At 40.1% G+C, this 18,137-nt stretch overlaps 1 protein-coding gene across 1 annotated transcript; it reads left to right on the top strand.

Moving 5' to 3' along the window:
- The first annotated feature begins 1,751 nt into the window (after positions 1-1,751).
- On the top strand, positions 1,752-10,955 carry LOC124283149. Its single transcript, XM_046719177.1, has 6 exons — positions 1,752-2,913; positions 4,687-4,881; positions 5,377-5,625; positions 6,863-7,054; positions 8,402-8,668; positions 9,571-10,955. The coding sequence occupies exons 1-6, from the start codon at positions 2,220-2,222 to the stop codon at positions 10,470-10,472; spliced, it is 2,499 nt and encodes an 832-aa protein (XP_046575133.1). The 5' UTR covers positions 1,752-2,219; the 3' UTR covers positions 10,473-10,955.
- The last annotated feature ends 7,182 nt before the right edge of the window (positions 10,956-18,137 follow it).

The following is an 18,137-nucleotide window of genomic DNA, read 5'->3' as shown; positions in this document are numbered from 1 at the left end:
TATGCGAATGTTCATATACTACAAAAGACGAAGCAAACACATGTGTGTGTTTTGACGATACATGATTCTATCTCAATTTATAAATATATCTACTAAAAATGTTTAAATTTGCTCTGTATAAAAAGGGAGGAACTGATAACTGGAAATCAACAACATTTTATATGGCTTTCTCTCTCTTCTCTCTTTCGCTTTCTCCCTTTATCGCGCTTCAGTCTTGCGCTATCGCTTTCTCGTCTGCTGTTATCGCTTTCTCATCGAAAGAACTGAAGGCGACAAAGCGATGTCGACTCGCCGCTATCAAAGACAATAATTCAATCATAAATTGGCATATACACTTCGCTCTACCACCATGTATAGTTAAAGCAGGAGGACGCTTGCGTCCGAGTGCTTTAACGTTATAATAGTTCAGGGCGAAAGTGTGTTTTATTACACTATACATGGTGGTAGGGCGAAGTGTATTTCTTTTCTAAGATGCCAAATTTAATACTTTCTAAAGATAATTACGATTAATTTAGGCAGAAAACAAACGACGGTGTCGGTGACCTAAATTAAGAATCCTCGCACAGGGCTAACTGGCGCGCTGTTCTATTGATTTTTCTGCCCCCTACGTTAAGACGAACGTTACCAGAAAAAAACAAATGATAACAGTTTGATGACGGTTTAATTTCGGATTAAATATCTTCTCTGAATTATTTTAATTGCATCTGTCATTAACGTAAACCATATGGGGCAATATGAACGTTGCATTTCTACTACCAGCGTAAGTTTAGATCAATACATCCAGAGGAAGTTGAGTAGTCAGGCGACATTCCACAATTGCATTGTGGGAATGTAAACATTACGAACGTTACCGTGTCGCTGAAAACTTGTGAGTCGAAATGACACATTTTAACCGTCGTGAAACATAAACGTAATGTTTCCACCAGTGATGTTAGCTGCGTGAAGCAACAGCAAACCAAGAAACTGGATGCAACGGTGTAGTTTACTGTAGGAGGCCGTACGAGGCCGTACGAGGCGATGACAACTGACATGCATCGTGACGTAGCTTACATTGTGACGTAATGTAAAATGGTTCGATTACGAGGGGGGCACACTAGAATGGCGCAGTGACGGGAAAACGTCATTCAATTGTTACGTCATCAAAAAACTATACCTTTATTGTCTGATAATGTATTTTTTTTCCGATTGTTCTAAACGCTAGGCATCTTAGAATTCAACATAAACTCTTGCTGCGATATACAGGACAGCGTGTGTTACACATTGAATACAACATATAACTATATCCACCAAGTCTGTTTATGGCTGTGCAAGCCTGACAATACCATGTGCCATAGCCAAAAAACGTTTCAACTTGGTCCCCTCCAAGACTCAAACAAGGGACACATACAAGAGGGTTGTTAAAAGCAAGTTGCCAGGGGTAGTGGAAACCCCAAGTTGAGTGTGGCTTTGTTCATATTCAGAAACGTTTAAAGCATTAACATAACAGTCAAATTTCACACAAAGCCTATGCACTGCTTGGTCAACTGATCACTGAAGAAGATGATATGAGAAAATACAGATGATCTGTCCCGGGGAATATAAATGTATATTCAAAGATAGGTGTTGCAGGTAATTCTAAGGAGCTTCCTGTACTGTTGTGTTTGTTATGACACATAAATAACCCAATGAAGTTATTCCCTTTATTTCCGTGCCCATGAATAATATAATACTTATTATGAATGTTTCCCTCTTTTCACAGAATATATGACCGAACGTGGCCGGAAGTTCATGCTGGCCTTTCCCTCACCTCCCCTGTCAACATTCAGCGGTCCCATTACACTTCACATGCGAGGCCCGGAAGACACTGTCGTGAAAGTTGAAATGGCCGGACCAGGTGGTACAAACCAATATACAATCGACCACACGCTCAATCTGGTCATAAACCTACAACACTCGGATATTTCAACAGCAGCACAAGATACTGGAGTCAGAGTCAAAAGCAACGATGACATAACTTTGTACGTGACCCGTGGAGACAATGATGGCTATTTAGCGTTCCCTGAAACCAGAATGTCCAAAAGTTTTACGTCGTGTCCTACCCTCCGATAAATGGAGGATATTCCTACTTTTCAGTCATAGGGGACGACGACACAAACGTGGAAATTTCCCCCAGAAAGGAACTCCAATGTGGCTCCCTGTTGTTATCGCCATCTGTACCGTTGAGTGTAAGTGTCTCACCAATGCAGAAATTTGACGTGTTCTGTTCTGACGATGTGACAGGAACGTTTATTAAAAGTAACACTCCAATATCAGTTCTCGCAGGTGTAACGTTCCCCGGAGAGCCGGGTTGGGAAAAGTTCATCGAGGAAATGCTGCTACCTGAAGCCTTCTTTGGGAAGAACTTCATTCTTCCAGCAATTTCAGAAGCTGCTTCTGTTTTGAGAGTAGTTGCATCAGAAAACGGTACCGAGATATATTCTGATGGGAACTTTTATACTTATATGGATGCTGGTGACTATTTGGATGTAGTATCAAACGAAATATTTTGTCTTAAAGGATCGCGCCCCATCCAGGTAATGCTGCTAGGAAGGCGAGTTGAATCGAGCTTCTTCATTGTGGATGACCTTCTGGGAGACCCGATCATGGCGATCGTACCAGCTGTGGAACGGTTTCAGAAGTTTGATAAGATAGACATATTTCCGTTCCCTGGTGAGAGCCTGGTGGTATTTTTCGTGGAAACTGGACAAAACATTACCTCCTTGCCACCGGCAACATATGCGTACACTGAACATTCTGAGTGTTGTAACATTGAAATCTATTACCTTTCTTTGTTTCAATCTGTTGTTGAGGTTGACCTCAATGTCTCCGTTGGACTTATGCAGCTGGCCATTTCAGGAAGTAAAGGATTTGGTTTAATGATGGGGTCCTCTTTGGGTGAGTGTACATAAGTAATGTAATCATGTGAATGCAATCAGTGGAAGATATTTCATGTTTAAGGCCATATCTTAAGAGCTTATAACGCGTTTCAGTTGTACCATGATTGAGTTGGCCCCATTTCAATTCCAAGTCATCTCATCCTGTTTGTCCGTCGCACGTTATAAATTATACGACCAATAAAGCTAAAGATTCATGCGCATGTTCCCACCAATGGTTGCACATCGACGAGTTCACATTTTTCAAATCCGATAAACAATATGGACGCCACGGCAGCCCTGTTTAAAACATTCTGTGATAATTACTCAGGAAATTTGTTCTCAATGTGCAGTTAGTACATCTTTTTAGATGTTATTAATTTTGGTTTACTTTTTTACCGAGATTTTATATTCTCTCAAAGGCATACCGGGCCAGTAAACGCAAATGAAATACATGTTAGACTTGGACTTCAGCAACCAATGCTCGTCTTAAAATGTAATTTTTGGGATCGCATGATTAGGTTTGCTGCCGTGGATGATGCAAGCCATTCCAAATTCTATATTGTAGCTCATGATATTGATCACTGGTTTGTCTGGTCCAGTCGATTATTCACTGATATAAATATTATCATAATTAATATTTACTGAGGCATGTTTCACGGTTTTTTTCCGATATTATTGTATATATTTTCGATATGTGCCGAAAGTACTTCTGGCTTTGTGTCCAGGTGAGTTACAGCTGCCGCTGTTTTATCATTTCATGTAGGACAATTTCATTACCTGGGCTGAAACCAAATTGATTCATATGCATCTCGAAAATTTGAAGTATTGAAGGTTGCAATATGTATGTCTGTTTCGAACCCGTGAAGATCCGGGTTAGAATTGATCTTCATCAACCCATGCTTGTTGTAAGAGGCGACTAGCGGGATCGGGTGGTCAGGTTCCCTGACTGATGCTCATGCTGTTGATCACTTGATTGTCTGGTCCAGGCTTAATTATTTACAGACCGCCACCATATGGCTTGAATATTGTTGTGTGCGGCTTAAAACTAAACTCACTCACTGTTTCGAGGCTTATATATATATATTTTGTGTTATCGTTAAATCGATAAGAGACACATAATTGTTTTCTACGACTCAAGTTTACACGTAATAACTTTTCAGACTTTCATCTTTGCGATTTTGTCAAAGTATACGCCCTTTATTCACCAGCACTGAAGTGATAACCCGATGTCACACACACGGTAAACCGGAAGTCTGTTGTGATATGTTCAGGAAAAATATAATCCTTGTGAATTGAGTCAAATCAAATCAGGAAGTAGGAAATCAAAGAATGACTAAATAACAAAAGGCACCCGGCTGCAGCCGTTATCTGACTATTCAAAGGTTTGGAGGGGTTTTGAGATCTGGTCTAGATACACACACCACTATAAACAGGCAAGCTCAACTTGTTTCTGTGGAAATTGAAAATTATACACATTTAATAATACCCAAATAGCCAAAGAAACCGGTAGACAAGTTGGGTTTTGAGTGTGCATGTTTCATGAAAGAATACCTATTAGATTTAGAGGCATGTTCCGGATATGATTACAGATGAAAAAACGGACAGACATACAGACAAATTAATAACGTTATCACCTCGTATGACATACCGTTGGATAAATCGAACTTTTGCTGATAATTGTTATTATGTAGAGGGGCTTGTCCACAAGTATTCTTAACAATGACTCCTTGGTCATTCATGCCTCGCCACAACAAGTAGTCTAATCTTCGTGCTATGCTTGTGCATGTTGCAGATCCTCCTGAATGTCGGCTAGGCAGTGGATACGCGTATCTCAGCAGCTCAGGGCTATGTATAAAGACGTTCACCACCATGAAATCATGGACAAATGCGCGTACCATCTGCCGGGGAAAGAGATTGCGCCTTGTTTCACTCGATACACAGAACAAGATCGACAGCATCAATAGCCACTTGGAAAACCTGCTTCACAGTGAGATGGAATTTTACATAGAATTTGCATGGTTTTGGTTTCAATCACGGAGTGACAGTCTTGTGTTTCTTGTATATGATCTTGTGTTTCTAGTATACGATCTTGTATCGACTGCTTTCGGTCTTGTGTCTATGTCTTGTGTCTATTACATCCAGTCTCGTATCTAGTGCATCCGGTCTTATACCTGCTACATCCGGCACTGTGTCTGCTGAACCCCATATTGCCTCTAGTGTCTATTGTATCTAGTGTTTCAAGGCATTCACCCTGCTAAGTATGATCCTCGCCACATTAATCACAATTAATCATTATAATCAGCACTTAAATGTGACGATGTGGGATCCGTCAGAATGGCCTTCATATAGGCTTGGCATCGTTTGACATAGTAAACAACGATGGGTGCGTAGAGGAATTATCAAAGTCATAATGTTTTGTCCTTGTAGGAATTCACAGAGTAGTTCCTATCTGAGCCATGTTACCATGTGTTTCCCTCCACAGATTTCACCTTCTCTATTGGGTTACGCCTTGATCATGGCAGCTCATACACCTGGATCAACGGGGAGACTCTTGATACAACAAACTGGCTGCAATTGCAACCTACTGCCAACGGGTTGTGTGTCCAACTGGCAATCAGTTCCACAGATATTGGTTGGCAGAACGTCTATTGTGACGTTGACTCTGCCTTCGTCTGTGAGGTGGTGCTAGCTGAAACACAAGAAGTCCAAATCTTCACTGGCCTTTGTCAAAGTAGGTATCCAAAGGCAATGACATCACCTTATACATTTCACCTTCTGATACCAAAACCAAAGTCTGCCTGTTAAAGGTTCTCAGGGGATTATGTTCTTATACTGCCCTATTTCAGCTCTCTGACCGCGGCCTATTTTTCATCGCGTCCACACAATACAGTGATTAATAACATGTCACCACCAGGCTGTAGATCAATTGTTACCTGGAATCTCCACTATACCTAGAATACGTAATAACCAGTGCTTTAGTAACAAGCGTGTAGGTTGATTAACACCCGCTCAGTAATATTCCGGCTCTATGACAGCAGCCTGCATTTATTGGAGTCTTGCCCAGGAGTCTTACTCAGTTACTGATATGGTTGCTGGAGATCAGTTCTAACCCCGAATCTCCACGATTCCCGATATGTTATCGTAATAACCCATACTTTAATAACAAGTCTGACCTGGCTGATATTGATTCATTAGCCTTCGTGGATCGATTCTCCTTTTATAGGCCACCTGTCAGCCTGGCCCAGTCTTCTATATTGTATGGCGACGTTTGCTGAACAGATAGGAGAATATCACCATCACCGTTTTACGACACTGTAATGATTATGTTTGAGAGTGAGTTTGTCTTCCCCTTCGACTTCGTGTTGTGCTAAGGTGAAGCAATTTGCTGAAAAGTGCTGCGTCCAATAGATGTTCTTAAACTACTGTTGATTGGTCACCTGAATACCCGAGCGCCAGGTTCTGTACATTGATGTTACGCCGGGCTTTTCTCGACCGTGAAGCTGACACCACTTGATATGTATGAAATAGTGTTCTAAAAACGCCAAAACCAACACACGCTTTGATGATCCATGGGATCTGATTTAGCCTTCCTCACACACTGCACCCAACACTCCACTTTCCCCGTAAAGGAACCCTATTGCGCAGATCGATGCTCATGCTGTTAATCACTGGGTTGTCTGGTCCAGACTCGAATATTTACAGACCGCCACCATATAGCTGGAAAATGGGTACCCGGTGGAAAAAAGTCATATGACTATAACCTTCTAGCGCCTAACAGGCAGCTTGGGTTATCCGGGGTAATAATGGCCTTGATTGTTAGCGCTATGAGCATACCTAGTGTGGAGTTTGGCGCTATATAAATGGACACATTATTATTATTATTATTATTGCTGAGTGCGGGGTAAAACTAAACTCACTCAATCACTATACAGGAGAAATATATTTACAATATCAGAGACTGTTTCCAGACTCCCACCCAGGATGTCCTACGGCTGACGGTTACACCTACATCTACGAGGCCGAGCTCTGTGTCAAGCACCACCTTCAGCCACAGTCGTGGGTCAACGCTGCTGTCGCATGTCGTGCTGATGGAGGCCGTCTCGTCACCGTGGACAGTGACACAAAACAATATTATCTGCACAGGGTATATCGGCATATCTGTGAGTTCAGTAATTCAGTTAATGATCAAACTTGGTATATTTCTGGTACACATTTGTTACAGAGATTTTCTAATACTTCTTGTACATTTTCGACCATATTTTGGTGTTCATAGACATGTATGGTCATGTGTTTCATCACTCGTGTTTAGGGTATCTATGCGCAATGCATTCGCATGCTTTCATGTCAAGATTCCACGTTGATGCACATGTTTTTCCAGTTGTTTCCAGTTGCAATCCATTTTCCATGTATGTCGAAATGTCAGTATTGTATACTCAAAGGCAAAGGTTATTGTGACATGAATCTTGTGAATGAATATTTGGAAGAGTGTCCTAAAAGGCTCGACGAAACGCAACTAAGCAGTTGTTCGAATTCGTACGAAATTTGCGAAAGGCGTGACACATTCGAAAAAGATTGCCGTCAATATTCACTTTAATAAGCCAGACAACCAGACATCCATCATTTCCACTGAATGCAGCGTTTAAAAGCGCAGAAATAAGAAAAACAACTCTATTCATCGTTCTGGAACAAGTTAGACATACCACGCCTCGGGACAAATTGAGAGCTATGAACTGGGGTGGGCTAACAGCTGCAGCAAGGACACCAGTCATTGTGGGGAAACTTTCATTCTGTGAAGTACCGAGAATTTGCAACATTTCCTGGAGTGACGTTTCAGCAGGATACGGCCAGAATACACGTTGCTCGAGTTGTACAGCAGTGAGTGAGTTGTACAGCAGTGAGTGAGTTGTATAGCAGTGAGTGAGTTGTATAGCAGTATCTAAATAAGAACAATATCAATGCGTTACCCCGGGCCGCAAGGTTCCCTGATTTGCCACCCATTGGACGCCCCATGAAGGGACCTGGAATTGTCCCGAAACGTTGTTTGGGAAATATAAAAAAGTTTAATCCATAAATATATCTTGGACTGAATATGCTGTTTGTGTGTCACAATCACCTATGCATTTGGGTATAGTACCGTTAGAAAGAATCCACAGACTTGTCTTTTCATCAGACTTTGGGAAGTTCTTATCACTGATTGAATTCGTTGACTATGTTCAGATACATACAGGATAGATTATTGTATACATGAAAACTCGACAGTTGGCATGGTTCAGGAACCGGTGACAATAAGTGGTTCTATCATCAGTGGCAATAACAACAGTACAATACATAAAATAGGCAACTCTAATTACAAACGGTTTTCATACCAAATAAGAAATACTCCTTATGTACCAAACAACCGCCTTGTATCAATATCTGATACGGTCAAGTATTACGACAAGAAACCCGCCGTGATACATAGCAGCAGTGTGTCAAAATGCACAGCTGTAAAATAATATTTTTTCCAGCGCCTAAGCACTACATAGGAGGGTCCTGGCACAGCTTCAACAATGGCCGCTGGGTGTGGGCGGACTGTTCCCCAATGATCTACACCAACTGGGAAGTCAATGGCAACCAATCTCAGACCAGTGGCGAACACTGTGCCATGGCCACAGTGGACGGTTATTGGGGTACTGTGCTCTGTGATGAAGTCATGCCGTTTGTATGTGAGAGACCACTGACAGGTGCAGGGTCAGGGACGGAAGTCACTGGTCCGGATGATGGAACATGTGGAGGTAACCTTTGTGACTCTTCTGAAACACTAACAAAGATTTAACTCGCTCTGTCTGTTTCCAATTACTTAATATGTTTTTAAGAAACTCATTTACACTTGGGTATGGAAGTTACGGTCATCTTAGTGCTAATATCGCTTTGTACAACGACACCCTGGTCACTCTCAGAAGTAAACTCCCCCGGAGTTAGATGTATGAGCATAGGGACCCAAGCTGACTACATGTAGTTGATTTACAATTGTAGATCTGTTAGTGTCATAAGGATAATAGGTATTGTTTTCACTTCTAGTGCGAAGAATATCTACTTTTCATACTCTGAACCTTGAAAATGTCTTTCCCGAACAGAAATGTCAGTAATATGTCGTCTTTAGTTTTGATCAGTTTAAAGACATATATAATTTTTTTTATCCTTATAGAGGACTGTCGCTTATATTTACCATGTCATTCTAGTTATTATATATTAATCGATTGATAATAAACAGTTAATTAGAGACACTGTGTGCGAGAATATCTGGTGGACTGACTGACTGAGTTTGGTTTTACGCCGCTTTTAGCAATATTCCAGCAACATCACGGCGGGGGACACCAGAAATGGGCTTCACACATTGTGCCCATGTGGGGATTCGAACCCGGGTCTTCGGCGTGACGAGCCAACGCTTTAACCATTAGGCTACCCCACCGCCCCAATATCTGGTGGAGGTTTACATTCAGTTATGGTTACATTTCGACTTGTTTGGAAGGATAAATGTGATGCATTCATTTAGGCCTAGGTTTATTGCTTTTTACCAATGTCATTTACATACATCAGTAACATACTACTGTCTCGCGCACTATGCTGATGTGATGTATTAATAAACGCCTGAGCGTTGTCCGTGCTTCTTTACAGTTGTCCACTGTTCTTTCAGAAATATCGGCCCCTTCTCAGTCCTTTTCGGCGTCTCTTCCCTTCAATACCAGTAGCGTTGCCACCGAAACGGCAGTATCATCATCTGGGTATGACATGATGACATCCGTAGGGTCATCTGAAGTCATCGGGTCATCATTGAACACCAACACTGTTATACCTCTTGCATCATCTTCAACGGATGACATTGTACAGATCACTAAGACGGAAAGTTCATCGTCATCAGAGTGGAGCTCGATGTCTGTTTGGTCATCATATGATGACACTGTGTCACCGCATCCCTCAACCGCCATATGGTCGAGTATCGACATGAGTGTACAATCACAAGAGCCATCGATACAAACAAGTGGGTACGACAAAATTTCGTCAACATACCCACATGTTATCAACTCACCCAACGCAAGATCAGGATCTGTCATATCTGCGTCACCTTTGACAAATGTCGACGCCACCGTTGTTTCAAGTACCACAGACTTCAGCAACTCTGATAGCGTCAGTTTACAGAATCCAGATCATACTCAAACGTACACAAGCGTCACTTCCGGTTTCAGACAAACATCCACTCACTCCATCACAACATACATCTCCAATTCAAACCCTGGACAAGTTGTCTACCAGGTCTGCAGGTGCTTCTGTATCCCAGAGAACCGACTCAATGACCTCTCGTCTCAGTCAGTCGACGCAAAGAAGAAGGAGATTCGAGGCAACCTGCTTCTTGACAGAAGAAACTTGACGAAGACCGTCATAAAGTACATCAGTGCTCCAGATGAGCGGAAGTCCTCCACAAGCATTGGTGCAACTGGAGTCACATTGATCGTCTTTACCAGTTTGTTTATACTCTCCTCGGATGTGCTGGCATTCTTTCAACATCGACATTATGAGAAAACCCGTGAGAAACACTAGACAGTGGGAGTTTTTGTTGGAATTATTGGAAGAGGCATACTCTCAGTCAACCCGGCGACCCATACAGGTGTTTTAATTTCACTGACTATTCAGCGAATGTTTCATCATTGTTTTTAAACTGCTTAAATCATTATTTAAGCATATCACGCCATGCTACTTTAATGTTGAATGAAAAGGTCATTGTGCCCCTGAGGTGTTTACCAGTTGACGGGTTAAGGGTGACTATCAGGGGCATTATCAGATTCAAACAATCACGTCATCCCGGCTCATGTAAGGGACGTAACTCCCACGTCTTTGATAATAGTACTATTAATGCGATTAAATCCGAAATGTTGTCTATGTAAACGGTCGGTTCGTGTAAATATGTTTTAAATTCGTCGAAAGATCACAACACAGGAACACGAGAAAACGAGTTTCAGCTTATAAAATCGGGGTGGATTCATTTACACTAAAATGAAGCAAAATAACGTTTATCATATATATATATATATATATATATATATATATATATATATATATATATTTATCCTGTTGCCTCGGGATCACTACTCCGGGTTTGAACAAACAAATTAGATACAAAATCAAGTCAAATGAAAGCAGCATGCAAACTACTTAAGCGATATGAACATCAACTATCAAGGAAGCTCATATATTTTCACAGTAATGGAGATAAGCTGTTTACACACCCTCTTGGCTGGAGAACTATATGGGGAATATGTCAAAATGACCAGCTATACGTTGTTTAATGTGTCAAAACGGCAATAACATGCTTACGAAAATGGACTCCGTGAACAATTTCATTAAATGAAGTGTGTAGTCTTACTGCGAGTTGCCTACACCTTCACAATTCCCATTCGAGTATGAATGAACATTTTCATTTGTTTTTTATGTACAGAGGTCGATGCCCCTGTATTATTTGTGTCACGCAGGTGCCTATGAATTGTAAACATGTTCAGATTATTGGGACAATATTCGATGTTTAGATTCTAAACATGTCTTTTAACGTTCAATTTCTAAACACGTTAACAGGATGCTGAAATTGAGTGGCGTTTGGGCTGTGAAAGACACACACTCTTTTACATGGTTAGAACTAAACATGTCTTGTTTTTGTTAAGATTCTAAACACACATTTTACATAATATATGCATGAATACACCCGGGTTTCAGAAGCGGACGCCTGAACCTACTCGACCAACTGCCCATTGTAAGCATTCGAGCACAGAGAAGTTAGGATTATCAAATTTGATAAAAAAAAACTATTGAAATTGCCCACATGTCCAGCATTTGGGCAAGCAAAAGAAAAGAATGTTCATGCAGAACCCAGCATTCAGTGGATATTTCTCAGAACACTACTCATATCATGTTTGTCTACAATAAGCTCATTATCAATATTTGCGATGTAACATTCAAAAACTCCAATTTGGACAAGTTCAGATTTTCTAGTTTTATTATGTTCTTATCACACAGAAATTATTTACGAACAGATAATTGGGTGCCGCAGCTTGATGGATCAATAGGTGAATGTATTTGCTGAAACAATATCATTTGAAAAGATTCAAGAATGGTTACCAGAAATGACCTCATTACAAAAAATGATTATGTTTAATTAAAGACTCATTTCTCCCTATACAAATAGTATACTACGTTGATACTTAAAAAAGACTTAGTTCTCCTTTAATGCATTGATAATGAATAAGCAAGGCATAAAGGAATTTCATTTGTCGATGTACAGGGTCGTGTTCATATTACTAATGGCATTACCATAAGCTCCGCCTGTTCTGTTGACTATTCGTATGGACGTATACTAAACATAAGAATATAAGAACAAAAGGTTTCGATTATACGACGAAACATTGTCCATGGTGTATATAGGCAAAAAACTAAGACAATTATATGAACTGATCACTGGAAATTAGGCCACCCGGTATTCGATCGACCGTATGTCATTCCAAATGGGTTTGAGAGTGGGAGCATCAATCAACTATGAATATAGGTATAGAACGTCAGTTGGGTTAGGGTATGGTCGTTAGAACCCCATAACCATGGCGGATGGCACTTCCGTCTGTAACACAAAACTTGAAGATGTCTGTCTGCAAACAACAAACTAGTAAATCTTTCGTATGTCATGGAGATCGTCACGGCTGACTTGAAGATCCACGTTTCGTCAGGATAGTCCATAATGTTTTGATATATTCTTCAATAAATCTTGACGCTTTTTTGGCAGAGCAAACTCCAATACTTAACGTTTCCGGACATAGTTCAACTTTCACCCAATCAAATCCTAAACCGTCTTCGTCCGTTAAATATTTATCACTAACGTGATTCAACAATAGCTAATCCGGGTCCTGATGCACTCCGCCATATTGAAAAAGTATATATGTCTTAATAACGCCGCTCGATTGCGCCGACTCTTTTTCCGTTACCATACAAATTCTGGTTGTTCTGTGTGACCAAGCGTTATGTTTTCTCCGTTCCTTAGTTCATAAAGGTTCCTTATTTCCGTGATAAAACACCATATCGAAGCCAGCAACGTGAATCGCTCTCATGACACTCAGATAATAAACAAACTTGAATTCTCGTTGACCGAACTGAACGTAATGCGATATTCTTGGCTCAAGACTTGCGTGATATATATATGGATTTATCACACTTGAAGTATCATATATAACATCCATCCCAACAGTTCTCGAAGTTTGTTTTCCATTTGCCAAATGAATTTTGGATATAACAGATGTTCAAATTTGAGGTCATCACGTTCACCGTGAGCCTTCACAATGGTGTAGTCAGCCACTGAGCAACATGGGGTTGTCTCCCTTGAATTGCGGGGTACATTTTCTGTGATTTTTATAATTCCATCTAGGTCTTTAAGATATCTTTAAGTCTTTTGTGGATATCTGGTTTTTCAAGTTTGTTTCAATGTTCACGCTAGACATATTCCGAAATGAAAATAATTTCGCTAGGACTGATTATTCACCTTTATCAGTCAGAGACGTAACGTGTACGCGAGACGACCTACCGTGTACGCGAGACGACCTACCGTGTACGCGAGACGGCCTACCGTCTCTTGTTCGCGAGACGGGTGCGCTCCGCAGAACTAAGTGAAGCTCCAGATACTAATTAAAGCAATCACCGTGAAACCAACAACGCCGGGTGCGAACACGACGTGGAATTATTAAAGCGTCCCATAAAATCCCCAAGCGTGATGGTTAATTGACAGTCGCGAATGAACCGGTTTCCTGATCTCGGAATGCACACTTTATGTGAATTGTAACGCATTTAATGAGATTGAACAATCCCTATTACACTATCTATCTGTCAGTGATTATGTCAGCCTTATGGGGGATTTCAGTGCCAGAACTAACACTATGTGTGATTACCTTTTACTTGATAAGCACATTGTTGATGATTTCGAAATGGATGATTTCGAAATGGACGTACCACAACTTGAAAATGATATTAACCCTCTGAATATATTAGACAAACTGAGCCTACCACACCAGAGGTACACACAAGATAAAGGTGGGGCTAACAACTTTGGGTTTAAATTGATAGAACTGTGTAAGAATTTAAATCTCTTTATCTGTAATGGAAGAGTTGGTTCAGACAAAACAATCGGCAAAGCAACATGTAAAGGCAAATCTGTTGTGGACTATGTTATTTTGTCACCATCATGTCCATGTCTTTTGTTAATTTTGAAATAATTGATTACTCACCATCATATTCAGATGTCCACTGCCCTGTTCGATTTGTTTTAAAATCCCATAGAAACATCACCAATGAGAGTGTCCATCCCTCGGTAAATCCAATGGAAGATAACATTACTATAGGCAAACCGTTACGATATGATGCCAAAAAATCGGACCTCTACTGCAATAATATAAATGTTGATAATATCGCACGTCTCACTGAGCGAACACAATGCGCAAGCGAACGCGGTGTTGACCCAGATCTGGTCAACGAGCTTGCAACAGACATAACGAACGTGCTGGTGGACGCTGCACGCAAAACTTTCGGCGTCAGGAGTGTTCGCGCGAATCGTCCCAAACGGAATAGAAAGACAAAAAGATAAACCGTGGTTTAACAATGAGTGTAGGAAAATGCGAAAATCATTCCATAAAGCTAACAGAAAATATAAGTCACGTAACACTCCATTAAATAGAACGCACTATCATCAAACGTCAAGAACATATAAAAAATGTATGGACAAAAGTATGCGACAATTTCAATATGAGACCACTAAACAATTTCGTGACCTTATGAAACACTCGCCCAAAGAATACTGGAAGCTACTGAGTAAAGGGGATGTCACTAAATATGATAATACACCTGATATTGAAACATTCTTTGCGTTCTATAAAGACATTAATGAATCCCAATCTAATGAGGATATATCAGATGATGTTGTAGATGATCAACAATATGACACTAATGTCTTAAATAAGGTTATTACGGGTGAGGACATCCTTTCAGCAATTAAAAATCTTAAAAGAAATAAAGCTACTGGACTAGATTTTGTTGAAAATGATTATTTTATTGATGCTTCCACACATTTAATACCACTCCTAACCCATTTCTTTAACTTGATACTTTGTTCCGGATTTGTACCAGACTGTTGGTTAAAGGGTATAATCAGACCGATATAAAGAAAAAGGGCGAACACCTAGATCCAAACTCATATAGACCAATAACAATTCTCAGTTGTTTCGGTATACTTAATGCGAGGCTCAGTAAGTTTGTCGAAGTAAATAATATTTTAACTCTACAAGCGACAATGTATATGCTCTACATGCTATTAGGGAAATTTTAAAACAAACAAAACGAAAACTCTATTGCGTCTTTGTTGATTTCACAAACGCATTCGACGCTGTGTGGAAGGCTGGTCTGTGGTATAAACTGCTAAACCGTGGAATATCTGGTAAATTTCTTAACTCAGTAAAGAACATGTATAAGAATATAAAATCCACTGTCATGTTACGTAATCAAATATCCTCATTCTTCCCATGCAACACGGGAGTAAGACAAGGGGAAAATCTATCGCCACTTCTGTTTTCACATTTTATAAATGATATTGAGCCCTTTCTACTGAAACGAGGAAGTAAAGGTGTTAATCTAGAATACCAAACCGAAACCGAATTGATACTTTGCCTGCAGCTTATTGTCTTGCTATATGCAGATGATGCTGTCGTATTCAGTGAAGACCCTGAAGACTTACAACAATCACTCGACACTTTTCATGTATATTGTTCACGATGGAAACTAAAAGTAAACTTGTCCAAAACCCAAATAATAGTTTTTGGAAGCGGGCCTGCTAATAACAGTAAACTAAAATATAGATTCACGCTCGGCAATCAAACTATCGAAATGGTTGATACTTATACCTACCTTGGAATAAAGTTACACAGAAACGGGAGATTTGTAGAAGCCATTAAAGTCTTAGCAGAAAATGCAACAAAAGCACGACGAGTTAATCTACCGTTGGACTGTTTAATATCGGCATTTGACACTTTGATTGCTCCGATCCTAATGTACTGCTCTGAAATCTGGGCATTTGAAAACATAAAACTAATGGAAAACTAAGGTTCATTTAAAATTTCTTAAATTGGCGGCAGGTCTTCGAAATTCAACACCAAACTATATGATTTACGGAGAACTTGGTAGGGAACCCCTCTACATCAAAATATACAAACGTGCTATTCTATTCTGGCACAAAATGGCAAGTCATAATGAAACTCCAAAACTAACCAATATTATCTACAGATTTCTCAGCAGTAATTTCACTGACAACACTGAAAAACTACTATGGACAACGTTCATTAAGAAAATATTAAATAACTGTGGATTAGGTGAAATATCTGACAATCCGTTTATGTGTTCTTCACGGTGGTTAGCTTCAAAACTTGAAGAAATATTGAAAGACCAGTTCCTGCAGAACTGGCATAGTTCCATTATTGAAAGCCCGAAAGGTGTGTACTATAAAATGTTTAAAGAAAATATGTTTTGAATATACCTTTATCTACCTAAAAACGTCTATTATCCAATCTTGAAATTTAGAACAACAAATCACAACTTACCAGTTGAAACCGGACGCTGGTCTGATACCCCAAGAGTGGAACGTTTGTGCCATCTATGTAATTCCCCGGCGGTTGGTGATGAGTTCCAATACCTGTTCAGGTGTGAAGCCCTTCTCCAGCGGCGGTCTATACACATACGTAAAGATCTCTACGAATGACCTAATATGTTCAAGCTAAAAAAATGTTTATCTAGAACCAGAGTGAAAAACCTGTCTAAATTCATCAACATCATCTTTAGACTAGTTGCAGCTGCATGAGAACATTGCTAACCTACTTTGTCATATTTCATTGAAAATGTCACTATATATATATGTATTTACCTTATATTGCTGTCATCTTGATTGATTATATTATCATATGCGAATTTATATTGTACTTTTCTCATGTACCACCGTTGGTGGGTTCTCTTGAGAATAAAACTGTCTGTCTGTCTGTCTGTGATTTGCTCTAAAGAGATTGAACGTCGTATTCTGCAAATCGTAATAACTACGAGATATATTCGGAAATTTTGTGTTAAATTAAAATGCAGTGCCGTTTCTTGCACATTTGACGACAGCTCATGATGTTGACACGTCGATATTGGATCTTCGGGAATATATGTTTTTAGCTGTTTAGAATACACACGCAACGGTGAAAATCAATCCCGAATAATCCCTCATGCTGGTATTTGTCATCAAGTAAGGTTTTAACCGTTTGGAACCCATCCTCGATAATCTCCAGGGTATACGTTACGATCATTCTCCACTATACCCTGGATGCATCCACGGCTTATTACCTCCCTTGGCTGTCTTTTTATCCAATTAGGTGTCTACGCTGGGAAGTTGAGCGAACCAATCACAACTCACTTTCGCTTCTTAAATTATCTAACCGTTTAAACTTGGCAACCCAATTGATGCAGAGGTACTCTGAAAGAGGTAGAAGGAGTTCTTTTATATATTTTTTGAAAGTTTCAGATCTGTCAATTTGTATTTTTTCCTCAAACCTTCGCGACTGGGACAGCTATCTTTGTTGACACTGGCAAGCTCGGATGTAACGGCGTCTTAGCTGTGGCTACTGTGAGAATGCAGAGCCAGCAAAGGGAGGTAATAACATCATCGGGCCAAGCCGTGGATGCATCCAGGGTATAGTGGAGAGTGATGTTTGGAGCCTAGCGACGGTGAAACATAACCAACCTCAGCAACAAATGGCACTGTTTGGTTTGAGGACGTAGGTACGGCCACATAGGCAAATGTCCCTGGTAGTAGGCTGGAAACACTGAAACAAATATAAAATATGTAACTCATCAACACTAATTTAGGTTAAAAGTTTATACATAAAAATAATGGTTCCTTTAACAGTAATTTAAGACTGTGACAAAGCTTCATGCATATATTTTCGCATTAAATATCGTGTCCGAGCGTGATGATCCAGAGCGTTTATTCCATTTATTTAATGATTTCCTCGAAACATCGTTTCTTTGATCTGTTTTTTCAATGGGTAAAAATTACCAAAAAAAACCCAAACCCTTCAGTGTACCGGCCATAAACGTTGTTACAATTAAGTATTGCCGTTTACCGATATACCCTAGGATTAAGGTGTCGACGCCCTTATGTTG

This window comes from Haliotis rubra, unplaced genomic scaffold (genome assembly GCF_003918875.1).
Source record: "Haliotis rubra isolate DU_JTF1 unplaced genomic scaffold, ASM391887v1 Scf31, whole genome shotgun sequence".
NCBI lineage: Eukaryota > Metazoa > Mollusca > Gastropoda > Lepetellida > Haliotidae > Haliotis > Haliotis rubra.
Note: the sequence above shows the minus strand (reverse complement) of the source record. Positions and strands in the feature narration are given on the sequence as shown.